At 42.4% G+C, this 24,110-nt stretch overlaps 1 protein-coding gene across 3 annotated transcripts; it reads left to right on the forward strand.

Moving 5' to 3' along the window:
• Positions 1-939: 939 nt before the first annotated feature.
• On the forward strand, positions 940-24,110 carry vps35 (VPS35 retromer complex component). Of its 3 annotated transcripts, none has more exons than XR_004019456.1 (19): positions 940-1,054; positions 1,998-2,096; positions 4,977-5,073; positions 6,605-6,728; positions 9,088-9,270; positions 10,144-10,363; positions 12,160-12,243; positions 13,801-13,910; positions 14,476-14,572; positions 15,463-15,611; positions 16,769-16,976; positions 18,304-18,459; positions 20,393-20,515; positions 20,603-20,782; positions 21,070-21,309; positions 21,835-21,978; positions 22,833-23,019; positions 23,553-23,739; positions 23,902-24,110. XR_004019456.1 is itself a non-coding variant. In XM_030724139.1 (18 exons), the coding sequence occupies exons 1-17, from the start codon at positions 1,052-1,054 to the stop codon at positions 23,010-23,012; spliced, it is 2,397 nt and encodes a 798-aa protein (XP_030579999.1). In that variant the 5' UTR covers positions 940-1,051; the 3' UTR covers positions 23,013-23,019; positions 23,553-23,873. The 3 variants fall into 3 exon arrangements, 1 of the variants encoding a protein (XP_030579999.1); XR_004019457.1 differs by having other exon boundaries at positions 945-1,054; positions 23,674-23,739; XM_030724139.1 differs by lacking the exon at positions 23,902-24,110 and having other exon boundaries at positions 23,553-23,873.

The following is a 24,110-nucleotide window of genomic DNA, read 5'->3' on the forward strand; positions in this document are numbered from 1 at the left end:
ACAGCCATCAGAAACCGTTCCCCCTGTGTAAAACTGGGGGAACGCATCCTGATGGCCCAGGGACAGCCATCAGAAACCGTTCCCCACAGGGGGAACGGTTTCTGATGGCTATCAGAAACGGTTCCCCCTGAAGCCATCAGTTTCTGAAGCCATCAGTTTCTGAAGCCATCAGAAACCGTTCCCCACAGGGGGAACGGTTTCTGATGGCTGTCCCTGGGCCATCAGGATGCGTTCCCCCAGTTTTACACAGGGGGAACGGTATCTGATGGCTGTCCCTGGGCCATCAGGATGCGTTCCCCCAGTTTTACACAGGGGGAACGGTTTCTGATGGCTGTTATTAGGCTATCAAGATGTGTTTACCCAGTTTTGGGTTATATAGAGCTATCCGCATGGGCTATATGGAGTATCTATCTATCTATCGATAAACATCTAAACATAGAGAGAGAGAGAGCGCACGTATCTGATGGGAGCGCATTTGCAAAAAGTGGGACAACTTCGCCGAAACACGTTGTTTGAGCTTTCACGGTGTCCGTAGTTTTCTTGCGGCGCAAGCACGGTGCGCTGGTTACGAGCGCTGAACAAGCACGCGCGTTTTTTGCCGCGTGGGCGGCGCAGAGACGCTGGTGGGCGGCGCAGAGACGCTGGGGAAACCGTATCTGATGGGGAAACGCGGCTCGACGTAACACCGGCACAAATGCTTTGAAGGCTTCAGTGTTTCACATTTGTTTGATAAATAAAATAAAATTGTTTGCAAACAACAGGAAATAAAACCAAGTAAAAAAAAAGTTGCCTCTAAGCCTTTGTATTTAATACTGATGGAAGCCTTTTTACAGCAGGAGACGCTGGACTATCGGTTCCTGGTATTGGTGCCTGGTATCGGCGCTGCCGCTCCGTGATGGCTCGGTACTATCGATGACCTTCCGCTGATAAACTGGCTGCGAGCAGCGGGAGTGGCCACGCCCGCTACCTGACGTCACGGTAACCGAGCGCAGGCCGTTCTTGTGGGTCACATGACAGCCTTCCCGACTGAGCTGCCACACACCCGATAGCCATGGTGAGTTGTTTTTCCAGCAGACTGACATTTTGTGCAGCCCTGCGCATTCAGACATTCACCTGTATTTAGTCCGGGGCTGTGGGACGGCGCATCCTGAGCGCGGAGCCGCGTTTGATCCGAGGTCCCGGGCGTGAACGGTCCTTCGGCCTAGCGCAGCCTCTGTCAGCGGGTAGCTAAGCTAACTAGCGGCAGAGGGAGAGAAGCTACCGAGCGGGCAGATGCAACATTTCTGGGTCTGAACCGTTCATCATGCGCCTGTACTCTGCATTATTAGTCCGAGCAAAGGCTGCGTGAAAAGCACATCAGAGCTTTCTGAGACTGAAGCAGAGACGTCGGGGCTAGCTTCTGTTAGCGTAGTCTTCCGCTTTGCTGTGTCATATTTTAATCTGAGCGTCTGGATGTTGTGGGAGGACTCCGACTGTCATCAGTCTGCTTCTTTCTCTCTCTTTTTCTCTCTCTCTCACACACACACACTAACATACACACAAATGTGTCCTGTAACGCTGTGCGGACGCGCCTGCATCACCACAAACACCGACAACTCTCTGCTAGCGAGCTTGTAGCTACTTATCTGTGTTTTGATCCGAGCTTCGGAGCTTGTCTAGGTCCTTTGGATTTAAGGTCAGGATGATAACGGGCAGTACCCCTGATTATCAGAAATATCCGGTCACCTAATGGGTCCTTTAAGCTAAAGATTGGCACATGCTGCATGCCTGCAAGTATACAACATGTGCCAAATTAGACTCAGTCCATGTTTTGACTGTGAGCCCTCCTCACAGTTCTGTTTTTCTGTCTTCTTTATATATTTTTTATTTTTTTTGGCATTTCAGACCTGTGGAGAAGTCTCTAACTTAGGTTCCTGCATTTTTTTTTCTGCAGTGTTGCATGAAGAAACGCCTCCTGGATCATATTTATAACTTGTGTGTCCATCTTCCTGTTACAGCCGGCCACACAGCAGTCACCCCAGGATGAGCAGGAGAAGCTTCTGGATGAAGCCGTGCAGGCTGTCAAGGTCCAGTCGTTCCAGATGAAGCGATGCCTGGTAGGATTTCAGTTTATGGGACTGTCATCATGGTTGTGATCATTTTTTTAAACCACTGGCTCTTCCCGGGGATGCTCCTGGGGACTTACTTACTATTTGATTGAACAGGTTTTTTTTTTTTTTTGAAGGGAGGGACTAATCAATGGAGATTGGTGATATAGCCTCAAAATGATATCACAATATTTCAAGAGTTGCAATAATATTTCTGATGATATAGAAAACAAATATTTTATTGATTCTTGCAGGAAGCAGGTTTTATAAGTAAGTAAATGAAGGGCATTTCCATCCTTCTTTCCTGATGAGCTGCTGTCACTGATGACACACTGAAACAAGGCACCGGCAGCAGAATTGTAGTGCAGTAGTAGTGACAGCGTTATATCCAGTGACACAGCATAAATGTAAGCACAAAAATAGCCTAGGTTGTGCTTTCTGTTATTACTGTTAATAACTTATTAACACTTGCTCAGGAGCCTTCACAGTATTGTCAGATAATACAGCTATTTACAGCCTGCGTACCCGCATCAGTCCACTGCTCTGTCATCAGGAACGCTGGCAGCACACAGCTGCTAGCATCGCCTCCTTTGTAGCGTGGCTGTACTCGATGGTGTTTTTGCCTCAAATGGTGAAATGCACTTATTTCAAGGAAAGTTTTCTCACATATTTTATTAAGTACTACGCTTTGTTGGGAGTTGTTGAAGTAGCTCTCGTTTGGGTGCTAAATCGCCGGAGGCTGACTTTCGGCTCTTGCTCCGAGACATGCCCGGTCTCACAGTGCAGAATTAATAATTAATTATTACAGTGTATTTAATTTATAACATGAGATGGAAAGCCATCTCTTTGCTGGTTTCATAAATGAAGGCTGACATGTGACTACACTCCCCCAGCACTAAGCCCTCTGATAGCGAGCTTGTTGCTGGTATGGAGGGAAATTGAGCTAGTTTGCTTAGTAATGAGAAATTAACACTGTGCCTTCTCAGGGCTGCAGATCTTCTTCTCCAAAGATTGTAAGAGTCTTCAAGTAGCTGTCTCACTCAGCTTCTGTGACGTCCTGCAGCTGCAGAGAGGATGAAGAAGGGTGCTAAGCGCCGGTCTCAAAGAAACTGGCTAGTGATGATTTTCCCTTTTGCACAGTTAGTGGCTCTACCGCTGCTGCACTTTGAGCATGGTGTCTGTGGTGCTGGCATGAGCCTTTTTTTTTCCCCTGCAAAAAAAAAAAAGATTTGTGATGTCATGTAATTGTGATCAGTCGGGCTTTTAAAGTAAACAATAACAAATATTGCCAATCTATACAGTAACATTTACACATAAAAACATTTTGATTCAATCTTCATTCTGGCTTTTATTTAGAGAACATTCTTTATGCATATGAATAGGAATGAAGGTATGTGCAGAAGCTCCTGAGTGGTCAGGTTGCCGTATTCATCCTCCATGTAGGGGGCTCTTGACTTTATTGCCTTGGAAAGATCTGTGTCCTCATCATTTTTAGCCAGAACTGATGTTGTCAGTAGATGCAGGGCTGGCTTGGATCTGACGTTCTTCCTTCACCAGATACGCGCTTTGACTTTTTGTCTGAAGTACTCCCACACAGCTGACGTTCTGGTTCTCTTTGGAACTCAGTTGTCTGATGGTTCTTCTGCTTAAACTGAGCCCGTTTTCTGCACAGACGTTACATTTGTTGGCTGTAAAGGCAGTTAGCCTGGGTCACGTCTGATCAGTGAGCACCAATCAGAGTTGATCCAAGATGAGTGCATGAGGAAAGAGGGCATGAATTTATAAAACCATAGACACTGCTCATTTCAAGCCTGGATCAGATGTGCTGTATAATGTGTAGGCATAGTTTCAAATGGTGCATACAGCCCAGTTTCTTAGAGACTTGTTTTTGCGTCAGAGGGGAACCGTTGGCTGAACTTGTTTGGATGATCAGTCCCAAACAAATTGCTCACCTAGTTAAGGTGCCAGAGCGTTTGTTTGCTGTGAGCATTTAAGTTGCTTCCTGACTAATAAACTGATTATGTCACTAATAAACTTAAATAGTTTTGAGGTTTTGCATTATTTTTTTGTTTGTTTTTTTCAAGCATCACACACCTTTTCAGTTTTTTTTAGTTGTCCATGTCATAAGCTTTTGAAGATTTGCCACTGGACTATTTTCCATTAAATAAAGGTTTCAGGGATTTGTAGGTCATTGCATTTCATTTAACTTGCATTTTACAGAGCCTTCTTCTTGGGAAATGTTTCTACAATATTTATTCAAGAACTCCAGCAGCACAGGGTGTAGCTGCAGACTTTCAGCTTTAATTCAAGCAATTCAACAGCAACCAAAAAAGCGCTGTAAGAATTTAGGCATATCTGCTTTTCTTTAGTGTTTCTTTATCCTGACACGAAAACATGAATTCTACTTTCTCATTCAGCAACTTTGATTGAAGTAAGTCGCTGGTTTTAAGGCATATGGTTACAATCGCCTGAACAGAAACTTGTTTTGTTGCTACATGTTCACAGTTTCTTTTTAGGAAGATCAGCCCTCTAACTCCCATTAGCATTTCAGCAAATACAAAAACATTTAGCAGTGCCAGTGGGGGATGTTTATCACTCGTCATGTTAATTTTGGGATGGCTAAATGTTCAAAGACAGAGTGAAGAAAAACTGAAACACTTGAGTTATTTTAAAGAAGCTAAAGAAATGTTTGTCTGCACAAAATGGAAATGAATAAAAAAACCCTTCAGTGAACAAACAGTGCCGGATAATCAGTGCATTACTTTATTTTCATGCTGAAGTCTCAAAGATGAATTTGAGTTATTCAACTTGTTACACATGTATTTCTTCAATGATATGTTTTGTGAAGATGTTGTATATTTATGGCTTGACTTGCTGTGTGGTCTGCAGGACAAAAACAAGTTGATGGATGCTTTAAAGCATGCCTCCAACATGCTGGGTGAACTGAGGACCTCCATGCTTTCTCCAAAGAGCTACTATGAGCTCTGTATCCTTTATATGTGCAGAACAGCCATTTATGGCTCATCTAAACACATTGACTGTATAACAGCTGCCAGTGGCCAGTCTCTTACATGTCACAGTTCATGACTTTCAGCTGGTTGAGGTGGAGTTTTTGCTTCCTCATTGTGGTTTGCCACAAAATACATAATATAAGATTTAAGAAGATAATTCAATCTATCCTCTAATCCAGTTCTTATCAGCTGATCTACATGGTTTCCTTGTGTTAATTTTAAACTCCAGAGACTAACAGAAAAGAGACGTTCCATCCAAAACCATATCTCCATGTTTTCCTTCCTACAAATGTTCATTTGCATTTGGTACATGGAATCATACGTGGGGAATATCGTAGTGAAGATGGATGAAAATGTGCTTTTTCTTTTCCTCCATATTATGTGACTTGTACACACTCACCCATTTATATGAATGGGTGAGTGTGTCCAGACGTTAGACTGGTACTGTAACCAGAATCTGTCCTCTACCTGCAGACCTGTGGTTTCTGCAGGCCTCCAGATCTGCTGTCAGAGATCCAAACATTTAAGGACGTCATCTGTGTTAACCTGAGCTCCAGTCCTGAGAATCCCTGTTTTCCTACATTCATCCCTTTTTTTTTTTTCCAGGAAAATTGACAATAAGACTATTAAGGGGTGAGTTGTTGCCCTGGAATTTATTTAGGGAAACCTGAGAGTTTTTTTTTTTTTATTAATTTGATGAATTGAGGTTGAATGACCCATAACATAATGAACTTAGTAGAAATGACTCTAGCTGCAGCAGGATCTTCAAGGACAACACAGCTCTGTGCGAGTGCTTCTCTTGAGCATGGACAGCCTGACCCATCCCATTTACTGACTAGAGACAACAGTCAACAGCAGTCCAAGAGCTCAAATGTATGAAAAACTCATGTGAGGCAACTGAAGCAACAAAAAGTGGGAGATATCCACACTTGAGTCCAGTTGGTGTGGTGAGGAAACGTCAGAGACCAGGCCACAAGTCTAAACAGCTTGGACGCCATTCTTGGATCATAGCAACACCTTGTTTAATAAGTGACTGAACGACAATTATGGACAACATCCCTGCAGCTCTACGACACAAAGCTGCAGTCAGAGCAGACTAATGTTTTGAACAGAGGGTCCTGAGCTGGCTGCCTGCCAAAGGCAAACATGGGTTCCTAAAACACTCGGATCAGTTTGTCGCAGTAGATCCCAGCCAAAAAGTGTTGGTGGAATAACTGCTGAAAAACATGAATACTACTCTAATTTACCTGTTTGTAGTTAAGCTTTTAGAGAAGTTACAGAAATGTGCTTCCTTGTCAGAATGGAGTAAACTGAAGGCTTATTGAACTGTTATGTAGAACTGAAAGAACTCCTAATGGTTAGGAGACAGTTGCAGTATTGTGCCTGAACACAATGCGTGTGGATTGAAAGTGAAGCTGCTGCACTATAAACATGCTGCTTGGAACTGTATTGTTGATTGTATGTGATCTGTTGTGGGTTTGAATTAGTCCCTAACAGTGTCTTCAGATATGGCTATCTCTGATGAACTCCACTACTTAGAGGTTTATCTGACTGATGAGTTTGCCAAAGGACGGAAGGTGGCAGATCTTTATGAGCTGGTCCAGTATGCAGGCAACATCATCCCCAGGCTGTGAGTATCACCCTAACTGAACTTCAGTCAATCATGAAGCATTAATGTTGTCTGCTCTGAACATTTTAACCACACTGATTGATTCGCTTATGTAAGAAGTCCAGCCTCTCTTAGTTCTGAGGTTTTATCTATCAGCACATAATAAAAATTATCTGGTCTTGAGCAGGTCTTAAAATTAGGCTTCAGATGAACAACACGTTTCACTGTGTCATTATTTATAAAAATGGCCAAAATGCAGAAGCAGTGAGTAGAAAACTACGTACAGCTTTACTGCTTCTATAGGAACTAAGCAGGTAAGCTGCTAATCAGATGTAATTGATGAAATGATCAGCACCAATATGAGCACCTCTGTAATAGCAGAAGTTTTGGCAATTTACAGGTCTGGAGTTTTCAAGTGCATGTTCACACAGTGCCAAGGAGGAATGACACGAGCAGTGATATTAAAGTAATCGCTGCCACTCATCTGGGAAGGGTTATAAGGCCTTTTTGTAGAGAAAAGTGCTTGTATGAATGGGTGAATGAAAACATGTATTAAATGGTAAATGGACTGGTTCTTGTATAGTGCTTTTCTACTCTACATGAGCACTCAAAGCACTTTATACAACATGCCTCATTCAGCCGTACAAGTGCCATCTATCTAACATCCACACTCTGATGAACACATCGGAGAGAAACTCAGAGTTCAGTATTTTGCCCAAGGATACTTTGACATGCAGACTGGATCATGCCAAATACCTTCTGATTAGTAGATGACCTGCTCTACCTCCTGAGCCACAAATCTATAAAGCGCTTCGAGTGCTCAAAAGTAGAAAAGTGCTGTGTAAGAACCAGTTCATTTACCAAGAATGGATGTCCCAGCAAATTCACCCCAAAGTCAGAAAGTTCAATGCTCAAAGAAACTGCAAAAAAAACAAAGAGCTGCATCTCAGACTCTACAGACCTCAACTGGCATGTTAAAGTTCATGACAGTACAGTTAGAAAAAGACTGAACAAGAATGGCTTGTTTGGCAATGTTGCATTTCTCTAAAAAGAACATGGCAGCATGTTTTACTTTTGCAAAGTTGCATCTGAACAAACCACAAGGCTTCTGGAACAATGTCCTTTTGGACAGATGAGACCACAAAGAGGAAATATTTGGCCACGTTTGGTGAAAGCCAAACACAGCATCACAGAAACATGTCAGACTGTCAGCACAGTGGAGGGCTCTCTCAGTTCAGTCCAGTTTTGTTACTGAGCTGACCATGAACCCCTCTGTATACCAAAGTATTCTAGAGTCATAATGTCTGACAGCTGAAGCTTGGCCCACCCTGGGTCATATAACAGAACAATGATCCCAAGCACAGCAGCAAATCTACACAACACGAAGTCAGCCTGCCCTAAAGCATATCATGCTTTGTCATCCTGAACGGTAATGGGGACAGTGACCTACAAAGTCAACATGTTATATTCAAAAAGACAAAAAAATAAAATAAAATAAATAACCATCAAGAAATGTTTGGTCCCTAAAGGTCACAAATGAAGGGAACTGTGGGCCACTTTCCCCAAGGCTTCCTGCTGACCATTTAAAAGAATGAACTATCAAGGTACTTCCTTATTGACTGTCACGCATGACCACACTCTGATTGATGCATTGGGGTTCAGTATCTTGCCCAAGGACACTTAGATGTGCAGACCATAGGAGCCAAGGAATCAAACCACCAACCTTCTGCTTTGGTAGTTGATTGGCAGTGCCTGGCTGCACAAGCATACTACATTGAAGTGTACCAGATTTAAATCTGGCCTGTCTTTGCCTTTCATAGGGACAGAAATGTTTGAGCCCATCATGTACTCACTCCAGAGGAGGAGCCACAGGAATGTCCCCTGATGGGGTTCTCTTGTCTCCATATTATCTGCGTTCTGTTTGGATTGATTTTCCTTCGTGGGCAATTTTATTAGGGTGATATTATTTTAACTGTAGCCTGTTGTCCCAGTTGTCCACCATAACCTTTGTGGCTCTGTGTGTACATCAGACCATCGAGTTATGAGCCTCCACAAAGTTTGTATCTATGTCCAAATAATCAGATGTGGATGCACATGAAGAAATATCAGATCTGTTGAGCTGAAGTGAAGTCTGTACTTATGATATAAATGTGGATTCTTGTTGTAATTTGGTGCATTTTCAGTATTGTTTTACCTGTGTTCAGGTTACTTTTGCACATTTGTGAGTAGCCAAAATTAAGAGCAATATAATGCACAAATGTTTACACAAATTGGTGTAGATGTTTGTAAGTCTCTCAAATTTCTGTACAGACTTTGTACTGTGAAGTTCTGGCAAATGTTTGTCTAATGAAGCCTCTTTGGTTTCCTCCTCTGTCCCCAGGTATCTGCTGATTACAGTGGGTGTAGTGTATGTTCGCTCCTTCCCGCAGTCCCGCAAGGACATTCTGAAGGACCTAGTTGAGATGTGCCGTGGTGTCCAGCACCCGCTCAGGGGCCTCTTCCTCAGAAATTACTTGTTGCAGTGTACCCGAAACATACTGCCGGATGATGGAGAGCAGCCAGAGTAAGCAAGCTGAGCTTTTCCCTTTGTATCTGTGACCCACTGCACATGGGCACCGTACAGACAATTCTGTTTTCCAATGTAAACAGTTGTAATATTTACAGTTTAAATGGGAATTTCAGTTTAGTGAAGTGGGCTGTTATCATTAGAGATGAGTAGTACTGGTCTTTAACTGCAGGATTGCAGGACCATGACAGGTAATTTATTCACACTTAATTGGCATAAGCGCACATTCTTAAAAATGACCAACCCCATCACCAGTAAAGCACCCACAGACCATCACAGCAGAACCTTTATGTTGCACATTGAGACCATGCATGCAGATGCCACAGATGGTGCTGCTGGAGCCAAAACTGCATAACGTATAGACCGTGTTGATGCTGCCAGTACAACACACGTTTGGGCTGTTTGCTGAACCTAGCGGTCAGCACAGGTCTCCTTGGGTATCAGACAACCGCTTGCTAGTGCTAATAGCTAACCAGTGAAATTCTCAGCCCAGCGCAGCACCAGGTGATCAGCAGCTGGCTAGAACTCTGAAACATAATTGAAAATCAGAATCAGGAGAAAAGCTGAAGACAAACTGCACGGCAACAATTGCAGTAGTGTAGTACTTATACCTAATAAAATCTCTGTTGGTGATATGCTGGTATTTTAAAAAAATATATTGGGCATTAAAATGGAAAAAAATCAATTGGGGAAAGGTAATTTTTCGTATCTAGTATTATAGGGGACTCATCTTGAGATGCAGTCTTGGATGACAACTGCAAAATTTTGCATGTTTCTCTTTCAGCTGTGAACTTACCCCACAGTCCCACAGGGTAAAGGGACTTGTAGTTTTTGAATATTGGCATGTGCATCCCTGTTTTAACTCCACAGGGGAACAGAGGAGATGACCGGCGATATCAATGACTCCATCGACTTTGTCCTTCTAAACTTTGCGGAGATGAACAAGTTATGGGTTCGAATGCAGCATCAGGGTCACAGCCGAGACCGAGAGAAGAGGGAAAAGGAGCGACAAGAACTTCGGATTCTGGTGGGCACCAATCTGGTTCGCCTCAGCCAACTGGAGGGTGTCAACGTGGACAAATACAAACAGGTGTGTTTGTTTTTGCTGAGACTAGATCCTTACAGTGGGTCCTGGTCTTGGTACAGAAATAGGAGAGCTGCTCGTTCTCTGGCCAGTGGAAACCTTTCATCTGTCTGCAGAGTCTTTGGCATTCTCAGCACTGTTCATATATTTGGATTAGGTTTCTGAAATTTGGATGTTTCTCTAGCTTTACTTAAAATATAATCATGAGTTGTCATCAATTCAAGTAAAATTAGGTTGAAATGATCTGAATTCACGTGTCTTCTCCCTATGCACTAGAAGTGACCAGAAACCCCACAATATGATATTATATTATATTATGATAATATAATGGGATGTTCCTCTTGTTAAATGACAACCTGTGTCCACAGTCCTCTGAGATAATGAGCTGTTGTAGTCACACATGAATCCACAGACTGTGATGTCCACACGACGAGTTATTGCAACCTGGTCTGCTGTAGCCAAACTTCTCTGCAGGCCCTGTGTGTAACTGTGTCGCACACACTTGGTTTCCAGGACCTTGAGCATGTCACAAAAGCCCTAAATTTCCACAAAGATAATGGATGCAGGTCTTTGCACATAATGTGTATATTTATTTATCTTTTTAGCTTGTTCTGAATTGGGAGGTAGTAATGTGACGCTAAGTGTCTCCAGTGTTGTTTGGGCTTTTTTTGTTAATGTTAGGATGGTGAGGTGTGAGACGAACCCTTATGTTTGTGTTATTCCTGAAGTATTTTACTTTGATAAGACACTCCTTGTAAATCCAGTGTGTTCTATCCGTCTTAGTCCCATCCTTGTTTTTGTTGGTTTCTAAAGTTGGTTTTCTAACTTCCTCCTGTAATCTGACCTCACAGCGACTCACAGCACTGAACCACAAAAGTAGCTGACTGTATTATTCTACTACTGAAAAGTTTGTTGTGTAGTTGAAGTTCATCTAATACAATATTGGTATTTGGTGTTTATATATCAATACAATATTGCCATCCAAAATAGCAATATAAATACTTGATGGCATTCTGTAGTGTTTTTCTTCCACACAGCCATTGTGTGCCACTAAAGGATATTAGTACATAAAACACACTTATTCCCTGTCCTTGGACTCTTGTTATGGCTTAATTAGGTGGTTACGGCATTAAGTAAACATTAGGGTTGGGTGACGTGCTCCACACTCCAATCACCCTGTCGGCCCCTTATGGGAACCCCAATGAGCAATCACATCACCAGTGGGGTGAGGTTAACCTGCACCCATCAGAATAGCACTATCCACACTCTGTAATGCACGAGTGGCCCAAAAGCAATAAAAGCATTTATTGTTATTATGAGGACCTGATGAAACTATATTGGAAGTATTTGGAACTGTGAGTTTTAGTCCTTTCCATGTACAGCGCAGAATGGTGCAGTGTTTCTGTCTCACTCATTCCCAGATGCTTTTGGATGTGAGATGTATGTTTTTGGACCATCGTGCAATTTAAGCTGCAAACCACACTTTTCAGTTCCTGTATTTTCAGAAAGCACTAGCCACTGAAGCAGGGGAGCACTTTGAGAGTTAAAAATCCAGGAACTAGATACTGACAATACACGTTTGCATATTTGCTCAGAAGTAGAAGCACAATGTGACGTCCCTGTCCAGAGAATTACACAATTTCTTGAGCATTGACAATCCTTTAATTTGATTGCGAGTTGAAATTTTTTTCATCTTCAGTGTTGTGTTTGCCACATTTGACATGCATGCAGACACATACATACAGTTTGAGTGTGTGTGGGTAATTTGGTATTTGTGCGGTCAAACATTTTTCCCTCCACAGATCGTTCTTCCTGGCGTGCTGGAACAGGTTGTGAACTGCAGAGACTCACTGGCTCAGGAGTATCTCATGGAGTGCATCATTCAGGTAATTGAAGTTTTCTCATCCCTCTCATATTTGCAACAAATCCACTTGTTCATGGGAACAAAGGATGTCATAATTGGAACAACAAGCATTGCTGAAATCATGACAGTATGGAGTTATTACTCTAACTGATAAAGAAAATAATCCGCATATTTCAGGGAGACATTACCCAGCCCAACTTTACTCCTGCTTCCGAGTGAATGCACCAAAAGGTCCTTTTCATACTGTTTATAGTACTGTGTATTCTTAAATATCTCATCAGTCTACAAAACATTAATATAGTGGCTCTGTAGAGCGTCACAGTTGTCTCCTGCAGACTCCCCTGTAATGTTTTTTGTGGTGTTCAGTGATTTCCATTTGGCAGACTGACAACACAGATGATTCCTTTTTTTTTTTTTTTGGTGGCTTTATTGACAGTTTAGAATGTCGGGGGGGGGGCATGCAGTTAAGAGCGACAGGTCGGGACTTGAACCTGCACTGCCTGCTTCTTGCTTCGCGGCGTACATGATACATGGCTGTAGCACAGGAGGTAGATCAGGTCACCTACTAATCGGAAGGTTAGAGTGTGAATGTTAGACAATAAAAGCACGTAGCTTACATACAGATGGAAGTGCTTGTATGAATGGGTGAATGTAAACGTGTTGTATAAGCGCTTTGAATGCTCAGAGTAGAAAAGTGCTATATAAGAAATAGTCCATTTACCATCTCCAGCTTACCAGCCAATTCTTTCTGAACTATTTGTCTTTTGTGAGCCGTGAACGCACCGCCATGCGTGGGCGAGTCTCAAAGTGGTGTCGTATGAGGGTGGTGCAACCGGGCAGGGGGAGAACACATCTGCAAAGATGCTGTTGCAGTGTAATAACATCCATTCTCTGAGCTGAGATGTCATCACAATGGAGTGAAGTGGGAAATGATTGAATTTGGTACCTCAGACTCCAACTCATCTCTGTCTTTCACCAGGCTCACCAGAGAGACAGATTCCACCTCTCTCCATGCTTTTAGGAGGTTTAGGTGGGGTATCTGTGTGGCTTCACCCAGTCAGCGGTCCTCTGGGGAAAGCCACAGCAGATCTAACACCACCCAGTGGACGTGCTCGAAGCTACCACCCACAATGTAGGGGGCACTGTCTGCGCCTCCCCCAGGCAGTAGGGCCAGCAGCTGCACCACCCACTCAGTCTGAGATTCTGCACTGTTTTAGGTCCCCAGTCAAATTTAGGCCGATTTGTTCCACTGAACATGTCCATTGAAGTGGAGGTCAGATGTCACCAAGAGTAATTTGATCAAATCACAGGAAGCTCGTTCAGATAAATCAAACTGCATTCAGTGCTGACTTTTTACAGCAGCGCCTCGACACAGACTGGACATGGACTCACCCAGTGCAGTCCCCCAGCAAATAAATACTGGTTGAAAAGTTGTGCTTAAACCAGAAACGGAGACTTTAAATTTAACACGGCCAATGTTTCAGTCTTCAACCTTCGTGGTTGTTTCAAAGGTAAATGGATAACAGAAGGTGCAGTCACAGCCCGTCAGGCCTGAACTGAAACCATCTCATCTTCTAAGGTTTTCCCAGATGAGTTTCACCTTCAAACCCTGAACCCTTTCCTGCGTTCCTGTGCTGAGCTCCATCAACACGTCAATGTCAAGAACATCATCATCGCTCTCATTGACAGGTACTGTTGTGTTTGCTGTAATTTAGCAGAGCTAACAAACGAGTGGACTGGGATTTATCCAAGCACTTTTCAAGTCTTACTGACCACTCAAAGTACTTTACGTTACAAGTCACAGTTAGTCATACATTGATGTAGAGCTTTATTCTAATATTTTAAAATAATTTTATTGTATCCATGGCCAGTTCAGAATCATCAGTTAACCTAATATGTATGTCTGGACTTTGGGAGGAATCTGGAAAACCTGGAGGCAACCTACACAGGGAGAACATGCAAACTCCACAAAGAAAGTCCCTATACAACCAGGAAATTCCAGCCAGTGCTAACCACTGCACCACTGAGCTGCTTAAAGGTTTAAATACCAGCTGACATTGCCAGCATTTTGTCCTTCCTGGTGATTTTCTCATAACTCTTCTTCAGCAGTGAAAAATAGGCCTGAACATTACAGATCATTTAAACCCTGATGCATTATCATTGTAAATGGGGAAAATAAATTTCCATCACAAGAAGAGTTTTACTGGCTTTTTGTGAGGATTTTTTTTAAAGCCAGTTTCTGTTTTGGTTTCAGACTCGCTCTGTTTGCTCATCGAGAAGATGGCCCGGGGATCCCAGCTGAAATCAAACTGTTTGACATCTTCTCTCAGCAAGTGGCCACTGTCATTCAGGTACATCTTATTAAGGTCAAGAACATTTGAAGGATGTTTGAAGGGGAGCTAAAAGGCACTGCGAGATGTAGATGGAGGGAATGCAGTATTTTGATAGACTGAGCCAGATAAGGCCATCTTTTTAAGGCTGTGTGCAATGCAGGGCTGAGCCGATCATTAAAATGAGTTGCTGCTGGGATTGCACTAATGTACAGGGAGACAGGAACATTTGAGACCAGTAATGATCTAGAACAGGTTTGGTTCAGGCTCAGAATCCCACACAGTGCAGGTATCCCAGTGGCTCTCACGTCTAGCACGATTCCTTTTGGGAACTGGATGAACTTGTAATGGTTAAAATAACTGTGAATCAAACGTCTCAGTGTCACCATTCTGCCAGAAATGACTTCAGGTTTATTGTGTGAATGCATCACAGAACCCTGACCATAGAACAGAAACCACAGATTATGGAGCCAAATTTAAGATGTCACATCGTATTATTAGGTTCTTATGAAATGATATGAATCTTAATTTATCAACTTTGATGTCAGATTGTTACAGTACAACAGTCTGCCCAGTGGTTCCCAAGCCAAGACTGCTGTGGCCTCCTTAAATCCAGAAAATCCCAGTCATATGTAAAGTGCTAATGCTAATATGTGACCTACTCGCCACTGAGCAGTAAATTTAGTAATGAGTAATATCACAAACTAAACACCACCTATTACCATTTTTCATTCACTTTTTATATAAATTAATACATTTATATAAATGTGTAACTGTGAGTAATTTCAAATTGAACTGCTGGTATTACTGCCCCCCCGCAGTACCTTGGCCCACACTGGTCTAGCCAAAGTCTGATCCTCTCGACTAGGGTGAGTAAATATAGTGTTCTAACAACTGATTTCTTCTTTCAGTCTCGCCAGGACATGCCATCAGAGGATATTGTATCACTTCAGGTCTCTCTCATCAATTTGGCCATGAAATGCTACCCCGAACGTGTTGACTATGTAGACAAGGTCCTGGAGAGTACTGTGGAGATTTTCAACAAGCTCAACTTGGAACAGTAAGTCATCAGTCCCTTGATGAACTGCTCTGTGATGCTGAGCGAGGTTTGTAATATCATGAAATCTAAGAGTTGTGTTTGATGAATGTGTAAGAGCCGCTGCCATCAATAATCACAGCAGCGTCTTCAGCGGTGCAGTTATTTTATTGGAGCATTCAGGTGTTTGCAGCCAGTGTTGGGTGTAAAGCGTTCCAAAGTACTGTGCTACTGTAATCACATTACATTTTTCAGTACCATATTATTATTATAGTAAAGAGAGTAATCACATTATAGTTACAATTATGTTGTTACTTGCATTACAAAGGTTCTTTAGTTATTTGCTGATGTCAGTTTGTCTGCAGGGAGGATGAAGATGGTGGAGAGATGCACATTATTTTTATTGGCTGGAAGGACAAGTGATGCATTCACAGAATAAAACTGAAGTCACTCCTGGCAGAATGGTGACACTGAGATGTTTGAGCCACAATTACTTTAACCATACAAGTTCAACCAATTCCAAAAAGGAATCGTGCTAGACGTGAGAGCCACTGGGATACCTGCACTGTGTGGGATTCTGAGCCTGAACCAAACCTGTTCTAGATCGTTATTGGCCTCAAATGTTGCTGTCTCCCTGTACATTAGTGCAATCCCAGCAGCAACTCATTTTAATGATCGGCTCAGCCCTGCATTGCACACAGCCTTATAAAGATGGCCTTACCTGGCTCAGTCCATCAAAGAGTGCAATGGTAAAGTGCAAATTGCATCCTGGACAGAAACAGCTGCGTTATACTGCTAACACAGCATCAGCAGTGATATTAAAGAAGCAGTTGTTGTTGTGCATTAATCTGGGAAGGGTTAGAAGGCCCTTTCCTAACCGTCTGAGGTCCATCATTCATTAGAAAGATTATTCACAAGTGGAAAACAGTCCAGACATCTGCCAGTCTTCCCAGGTGTGGACATTTCAGTAACTTTACCCCACTGTGCTGGGAGCGTGAGCATTATGTAACGTAATAGAGAAACTACAAAAACCCAAAGAGCTCCATCTCAGGCCTCAGTTGCCATATTAAAAGTTAAAGTTTTTGACAGTACAGTTGGAAACAGACTGAATTGGGGGGGTGGGGGTAGTTAACACGGGAAAAATATGACTTTGACCTTTTCTGTTCTCGTCCCTCCTGCAGCATAGCCACCAGCAGTGCAGTGTCAAAGGAACTCACCCGGCTGCTGAAGATCCCAGTGGATACCTACAACAATGTCCTGATGGTTTTGCAGCTCAAACACTTCCCACCACTCTTTGAATACTTTGACTACGAGTCCCGCAAGAACATGAGTTGCTACGTGCTGAGCAACACACTGGACTACAACACTACCATTGTGGCACAGGAACAGGTTGGACTCAAAGCTATTACTTTATTACAAGGATTTAAAGCAACAGCAAACACAGAACAACTACCTGCAAACACCTTCACATCAGAGAGGCCCAATAATAAAATGATGCATAACAGCTGTGATTCATGGTGTCATAGACCTGCTTTCAGGAGGGTTTGGACACAGTATGAAATTTTAATAAAAACAATGCAGTGATAACAAGTTGAGTGAGGTGCAGCTAATGAGATTAATTAGTAGCATGACTGGCTAAAAAGAGAGCAGGGTTAATCTTTCCAAAGTAAAGAGGCGTATTTAATCACCACTGTATGGGAAAACGGTTGAACAATTTAAAAAATATATAAAATAAAATTTCAGATCTTGTGGAGCATTATCTAACTGCATCCATCCATTTGTTGAATGACTTGGTTATCTTGGGGTTGTGGGGGAGCTGGTGCCTGTCGCAGCTGCCGTGGGTTGAATTACAAACCTCCAGTCCAGCAGAGGGTAACACGGAGCAAAAGTGCTTAACAAGTTTAGACCCAGCGAAAGGTTTATGTCACAGCTGCCCTACATTAACAGTGCTGGTAATTCCCAAAATAATTTCCTGAATTATTTCTATAAGACAAGATGGATCCATGCTTTCACGTTTACACCAAGTCCTCACTGGACCATCTGAGTGTCGCAGCAGAAATTCCAGACTTTGGGTGAGCCCATGTGTATCCTTAGATGACAGAAGCAGCAGTGTGGTCTTCTGCTGCTGTTACCATTCAGAAATTACTAGTTGTCTTTTGCAATGTGAATGTTTTTTTGTTTTGTTTTTTTATTAGTGTGTGTGCTCAAATATGGGACCTTTATAGGACTGCTTCACCCCCCACCCCCAGATTTTAACTTTCCAGTACTCAGACATTTTTTATGTATCTGTCCCAAATTACAGATTCTGATTCACTGTCTTATAGTGTGAAAGACCATGTTTAATCTTTTCTTAGATATTCATGTTCAAACTTTGCCTCAAAGCCTTCAATGCGCTAAAAAAAAATGCTGGACGTGGATCAACAAACTATTTTTTTCAAAAATATATATCTTGAAAAGCATTTTATATACATGAAGCTGAAATTTCACAGCAATATGTGTCCAAATTTAGACCATAAAATCTTTATGCAAATTTTATGCAGAGATTGTTGAGCTGAAATGATTCTAAAAATTGGATGATTTGAGATTGGTCTTAGTTTTTAGACAACTGTGGGGCTCTGAGATGGAAGAGCTAAATCAGACTTTGGATGAACTGTGCTTGTAGATGATTGATGCTGTTTTGACACTAACACAAATGTTGAACCCCTTGTTCCTCTAGGTGGATGCTATCTTGAACTTGGTATCCACACTGATACAGGACCAGCCAGACCAACCAGCTGATGATCCGGACCCAGAGGACTTTGCTGAGGAGCAGAGCCTCGTGGGTCGTTTCATTCATCTGCTCCATTCTGAAGATCCTGATCAGCAGTATCTTGTGGGTGCTTGCCTTTACATTGTGTCTGTGTAGGTTCTCAGTCATCCAGGTCATGGTAATGTTGAGTGCTTGAAAAGAAGGCAACTGAACTTGTGGGCAGCACTCATCATCACACTCATCATCAATGACTTCACCAACAGGGTGCACAGTCTTACACCAAAGCCAGGTGAAACTATAGTCTCCTCTGATGCGGTTTCACTTTTCACATGTATACCTACAACTGAGGCAGTGGAGATGGTCAGAAAATGACTACAGCAAGACGGCTCCTTACACAATCGACCCAACTTTACCCCTGAACACATTTGCACACTTAGACCTCTGCCTTATTACCACATATTTCAAATTCATAAGGGTTTCTGTGGGCAAATGCACAGATGTGCCGTGGGTTATTTGGTGTCACCCATTTTAACCAACCTTTACATGAGGGAAGTGGAAAATAAAGCTTTGGGCTCTTTCAGGGGGACAACACCTAGCCACTAGTTCAGATATGTGGATGACACCTGGGTCAAAATGAAAACCCAAGAAGCAGAGTTAGAGTTAATAGTAGAGGCCAAATTTATCAGTGAGGATACCAAAGAAAATAGGTTACCATTCCTGGACTGTGCTGTGCTCATTAAGGAGAATGGAAACCTCAACACTGAAGTTTACCAGAAGCCCACACACAGACCTGTACCTGACTCCCACCACCCACTGGAACACAAACTTTGGGTGATCAGAACCCTGCAACGCGGAGTGGAAAATGTTCCTTCTAAGGCAGAAGGAAAAGAAAAGGAACACTCACACATTAAGAAAGCACTTAAAACACGTGGTTATCCTTACTGAGTCTTCATTAAATCAGCAAAGATGCACAGGATAGAACCTCAGACACTAACCAGAAGGGACAGACAGATATGTGGCAGATTTGTCAGTGAAACTCATAAATTTTCTCCAGGCAAGATGTCCCCGTGCACTTCAGATCCAGCAACACCGTCAGACAAACATGTTTTTGTCCATTCAAACACAAGCTGAACAACGTAGCACATGCTGTGCAGTGCAGCCTGGAGTCCTCGGACATCTATGTAGGAGGAGCCAAACAGCCACTCCACGAACACGTGCCACGACACTGGAGAGCCACCTCAACAGGTTAAGACACGGCTGTACACGTGCCGTTAAATGAGAGAGGACACTCTTTGAGGATATCAGTGTTCATGTTTTGGACCAAGAAGACAGACGGTCTGAGAGAGGAGTAAAGGAAGCCATCTGTGTCCACTGTGAAGGACTGTCATTGAACAGAGGTGGTGACTTACGACACCAGCTGTCAGCCACCTATAATGCAGTAATGCAGTCCTGAGATCTCTCTCAGGCGTTTCAGCCCCCCCTCACACCTTGCCTCAGGCAGCCTCAGTAGCTCCAGTGATGGCGATGTCTCACAGGGGTTTCATACCTAGGCCCCAGTGATGGTGATGACCTGAGCATTTTTTTTTTCCCCCACACCTTGGCTTAAGTTACGATTCACTTGATCAGTAGTGGGTCAGTGACCTTCAGGACCTCCACCAAAGGGGACGACTCTCACTAGAGGGTAAATCCCTGGAAGTGTCTGTCACTTGTTTAGAATTGAAGAAGCCTCTTGGATAAGAGGGAACGTCTTCACGAACCACTAGAAGTCTAGTTGCCGTCTTTTCAAACACTCAAAACTAACATTAACGAATCTTTCTAGTGCAGGTTATGTGTTAGATATACTACAGAGTCCTGCAAGTGTTGTACTTTATATTGCATAAGGATTCTGGAGATAATGCTGCAGTGTTTCTTTTTTCTCCACCTCATCCAGTTATTTGGAAACAGTCAGCAGATTACACTTCTGAATGAGTTTCTAGTTAGTTCAATGATTTGTGGGGCACAATGTTCTTGGTAAGACGCAATGCACTTTACTAAAGTTAATTTTGATTTTTTTTAGATTCTTAATACAGCCCGCAAACACTTTGGTGCTGGTGGAAACCAAAGGATTCGTTACACATTGCCTCCCCTGGTGTTTGCTGCCTACCAGCTAGCCTTTAGATACAAGGAAAACTCTTCAGCGGTGAGCAGATATTCTTTTCCATTACTTATAACATACTGCATTTTATTTTACGTGTTATTAAATTATACCCATTTTTTTCCCTCTTAGGATGACAAATGGGAGAAGAAGTGCCAGAAGATCTTTTCTTTTGCCCACCAGACAATCAGTGCCCTCATTAAGGCCGAGCTTGCTGAGCTGCCTCTCCGACTGTTTTTGCAGGGGGCGCTGGCTGCAGGCGAGATCGGCTTTGAGAACCACGAGACAGTAGCGTATGAGTTCATGTCACAGGTAGACTGTTTAATAATGCTGTCAGGCATTTAAATGGCTTGAGACTTTGGGCTTACACCATATTTACAGAGACTAGAGCAAAAAAAAAAGTTTTTTTTAAATACCCATTCTATGCAGAAATATAAAAAAACGAGTAAATAATGAAGTAAATAAGAAGTTGATCAGTTTTTTTTTTTTTATTATATATATATATATATATAAAATACTCCACCTCATTTGGTTTTCTTCTTCCAATCACCATCAGCCTTCACATGTCTTCTTGGTTCTCCATATACCCACCACATTAGGCCTTCTCTCTCTATGAGGATGAGATCAGTGACTCCAAAGCCCAGCTCGCAGCCATCACACTGATCATTGGCACCTTCGAGCGAATGCGATGCTTCAGCGAGGAAAACCACGAGCCCCTGAGGACTCAGTGTGCGCTGGCTGCGTCCAAGCTGCTGAAGAAGCCTGACCAGTGCAGAGCTGTCAGCATCTGTGCCCATCTCTTTTGGTCAGGTCGCAGCACTGACAAAAATGGTGAAGAGGTGTGTTGGACTCAGGCGTATTATTTTTTCTCAGACACTAACATATACACTATATTGCCAAAAGTATTCACTTTGGGATTATAACAAAGTGGAAGCGATCGGGAATGACAGCAACTCAGCCATGAAGTGGTAGGCCACGTAAAATCACAGAGCGGGGTCAGTGGATGCTGAGGGTCATAGTGCACAGAGGTCACCAACTTTCTGCAGAGTCAATCACTACAGACCTCCAACCTTCATGTGACCTTCAGATCAGCTCAAGAACAGTGAGACAGAGCTTCATGGAGTGGGTTTTCCAGGTGATCTTGGATGAAGGAATAAACGATAACTTGGTGGCTTAAAGCCAAAAGATTAGTTGTGGAATAAAATGGATAAGGTATAAAAGGGAATAGTTCTGGGGATGTAAAACTTGACCAGCAAATTTAGTAACAGTAGGCACAACACACTTCATTGTATAATCGTATTGATTATATTTTTTAAGTCTGTTTGCACTTCTCTAAATGTTACGTGCTCTTGTTGCACATATAGATCCGTGATGGTAAGCGGGTAATGGAGTGTCTAAAGAAAGCCTTGAAGATTGCCAACCAGTGCATGGATCCTTCACTGCAAGTCCAGCTTTTCATTGAAATCCTCAACAGATACGTCTGCTTCTACGAGAGAGAAAATGATGCGGTAGGACATTACATGGTTCTGGCTCTAAAAAACAAAAACCAGATCTATTTGCTTTCATGTTAACCAGTAACTCATTTTGCCCCCAGAGAACAAGTTCTTTATTGTCATTATGCATGAAACTTGGTTTCCTTGCAGTTGTTTGCCAACCAGTCAAGTTTCATTAACATTTAGGTCTATAAATATTGGGACAATGATACTATTTTGTTAATTTAGCTAACTGACCAGAAACCTATGGCCCTAACTATGTATTTGTCTCATTTGATGATGATGACGATAGTTGTTGTTGTTGTTGTTGTTATGATAGTTATAATTTAGCTGGACACCACAAAGAATCTCTAAAGTCGCCACAGTGAATGATTGCCATAATCTACCCTTCTGTTCACATATCATGGCACTGAAAAATGGCTTAATCTTAATCATTGTCTCCTGTTAGCCGTTCATAGAAAAATGTCTTAATCAGTGTATGAATCGTTGAGTTACAGTCAAACACAGTGGCCTCAGTCTTGGAAACCTTTGTCTAATCTGCTGAATCAGCTTCTTGGTATTTTGAGCAGAGCCTTTGGCAGAATCTCAAAAAGTCCAAAGTGATTGGCCCTGGCAGCTATGTCAGAGCTGGAACGAGACGCAGCCATCAGGAAAATTTACATAGCCGGTTACTTTTTTACTTTTTTGCATCTCACAGTTGACTTTTTACAAAAGCCAGTTTTGTTATTTTGATTGGAGTAAGGGTTCTTATCTATTCCAGCGTTGTATTTGATGCATGAAGACAAATACTTTGATATGAAAAGTTGTCTGTCCAATAATATTAGAATGTAAATAAGTTATATGTTGTCCCTAATCTTCCTGCCACCCAGGTGACAGTCCAGGTATTAAACCAGCTGATCCAAAAGATCAGGGAAGACCTTCCCAACCTGGAAGCTAGTGAAGAGACGGAGCAGATCAACAAACACTTCCACAATACACTGGAGCATCTTCGTCTGCAGAGGGAATCCCCTGAATCTGAGGGCCCTGCCTATGAGGGCCTGGTCCTTTAAAACTAATGTAGGTTGGAAGAGCTTAAGTACCTTTTTAGATGCTCCACTATATTAAGAATAGACAATGACACACTCTCACAATAATGCACAACTTCTCTTAGAGGCCAGGAATACAAAATAAATGTTAAGAGCCGAAAGAACTGTCCTTCATTTAGTTGTTCACGTCTCATTTCCTCCTCGGTGTCATCACTTGCAGAGCTGTTTCCTGCAGCACAAGCATGTGTAATCAATACTGCACGTAACTTTAGTGTGCACTTGTGGCAAGTCTATTATTTACCATTCCTTTATAAAGTCACACTCGACCAGTTTGTCTGTAACCTGCATCATGTTGTTGTTGATGGTAGATTTACTATAGTTGTGGTAATTACATCTACTGAGTCATCAACCCCTCAGTCTCTGATAGCTGTCCATATTGAGAAGTGAATGTATTATCTGAGTGTATAAAGGCTACAGAATCTCATAGTTGCAGTTGTCTTAATCTGTGCTGCATACGACCTGGTTTCCTGAAGCTGAATAATCAATAACTCTGCTGTTCTTTAGGTTGGCTTTGTGGCAAGTTTTAAACAGATTGTGCCAAACCAAACTGAAGACCAGACGACCGAGCAGTCTTTGGCCCTCACACTTCAGCGTTACTTCTTTTTGTCATTGTGTCTCTCTTTAGGCTCCTTATTCTGTGTATCATTTGAAGTCAGGACTTCATTACTGGACTGACCTGTTCAACACTCTGGTGTGTTTGCATGCTTTAGTGTGCTCAGCATCAAAAGGGCCAGTTTTTAGTTTACTCTCACTAACTACAGTCTGCTTTTTCTTTTCTTTCCCCTCAAATGATTTTTCTGATAACGAACCATGATGATTTGTGACACTGTCCCCTTTGGATGAATATGCTAAGAGGACACAGCAATTCCCCAGGATTGTGTGCTGATTACAGTGTACAATGATGCAGATTTTGCAGTTGTTTTTCACAGCATTTAGTGATTTCTCTTTCTTGCCTATTAATGTTGATTTGTTGGAGGCAGCATTGACCTGTTACTTTTTGCTTTTAAATGTGTTTAAATGCACTTGTAAATCAGATAAATAAAAATACAGATTAAATAGAAA

This window comes from Archocentrus centrarchus, unplaced genomic scaffold (assembly GCF_007364275.1).
Source record: "Archocentrus centrarchus isolate MPI-CPG fArcCen1 unplaced genomic scaffold, fArcCen1 scaffold_32_ctg1, whole genome shotgun sequence".
Taxonomy (NCBI): Eukaryota; Metazoa; Chordata; class Actinopteri; order Cichliformes; family Cichlidae; genus Archocentrus; species Archocentrus centrarchus.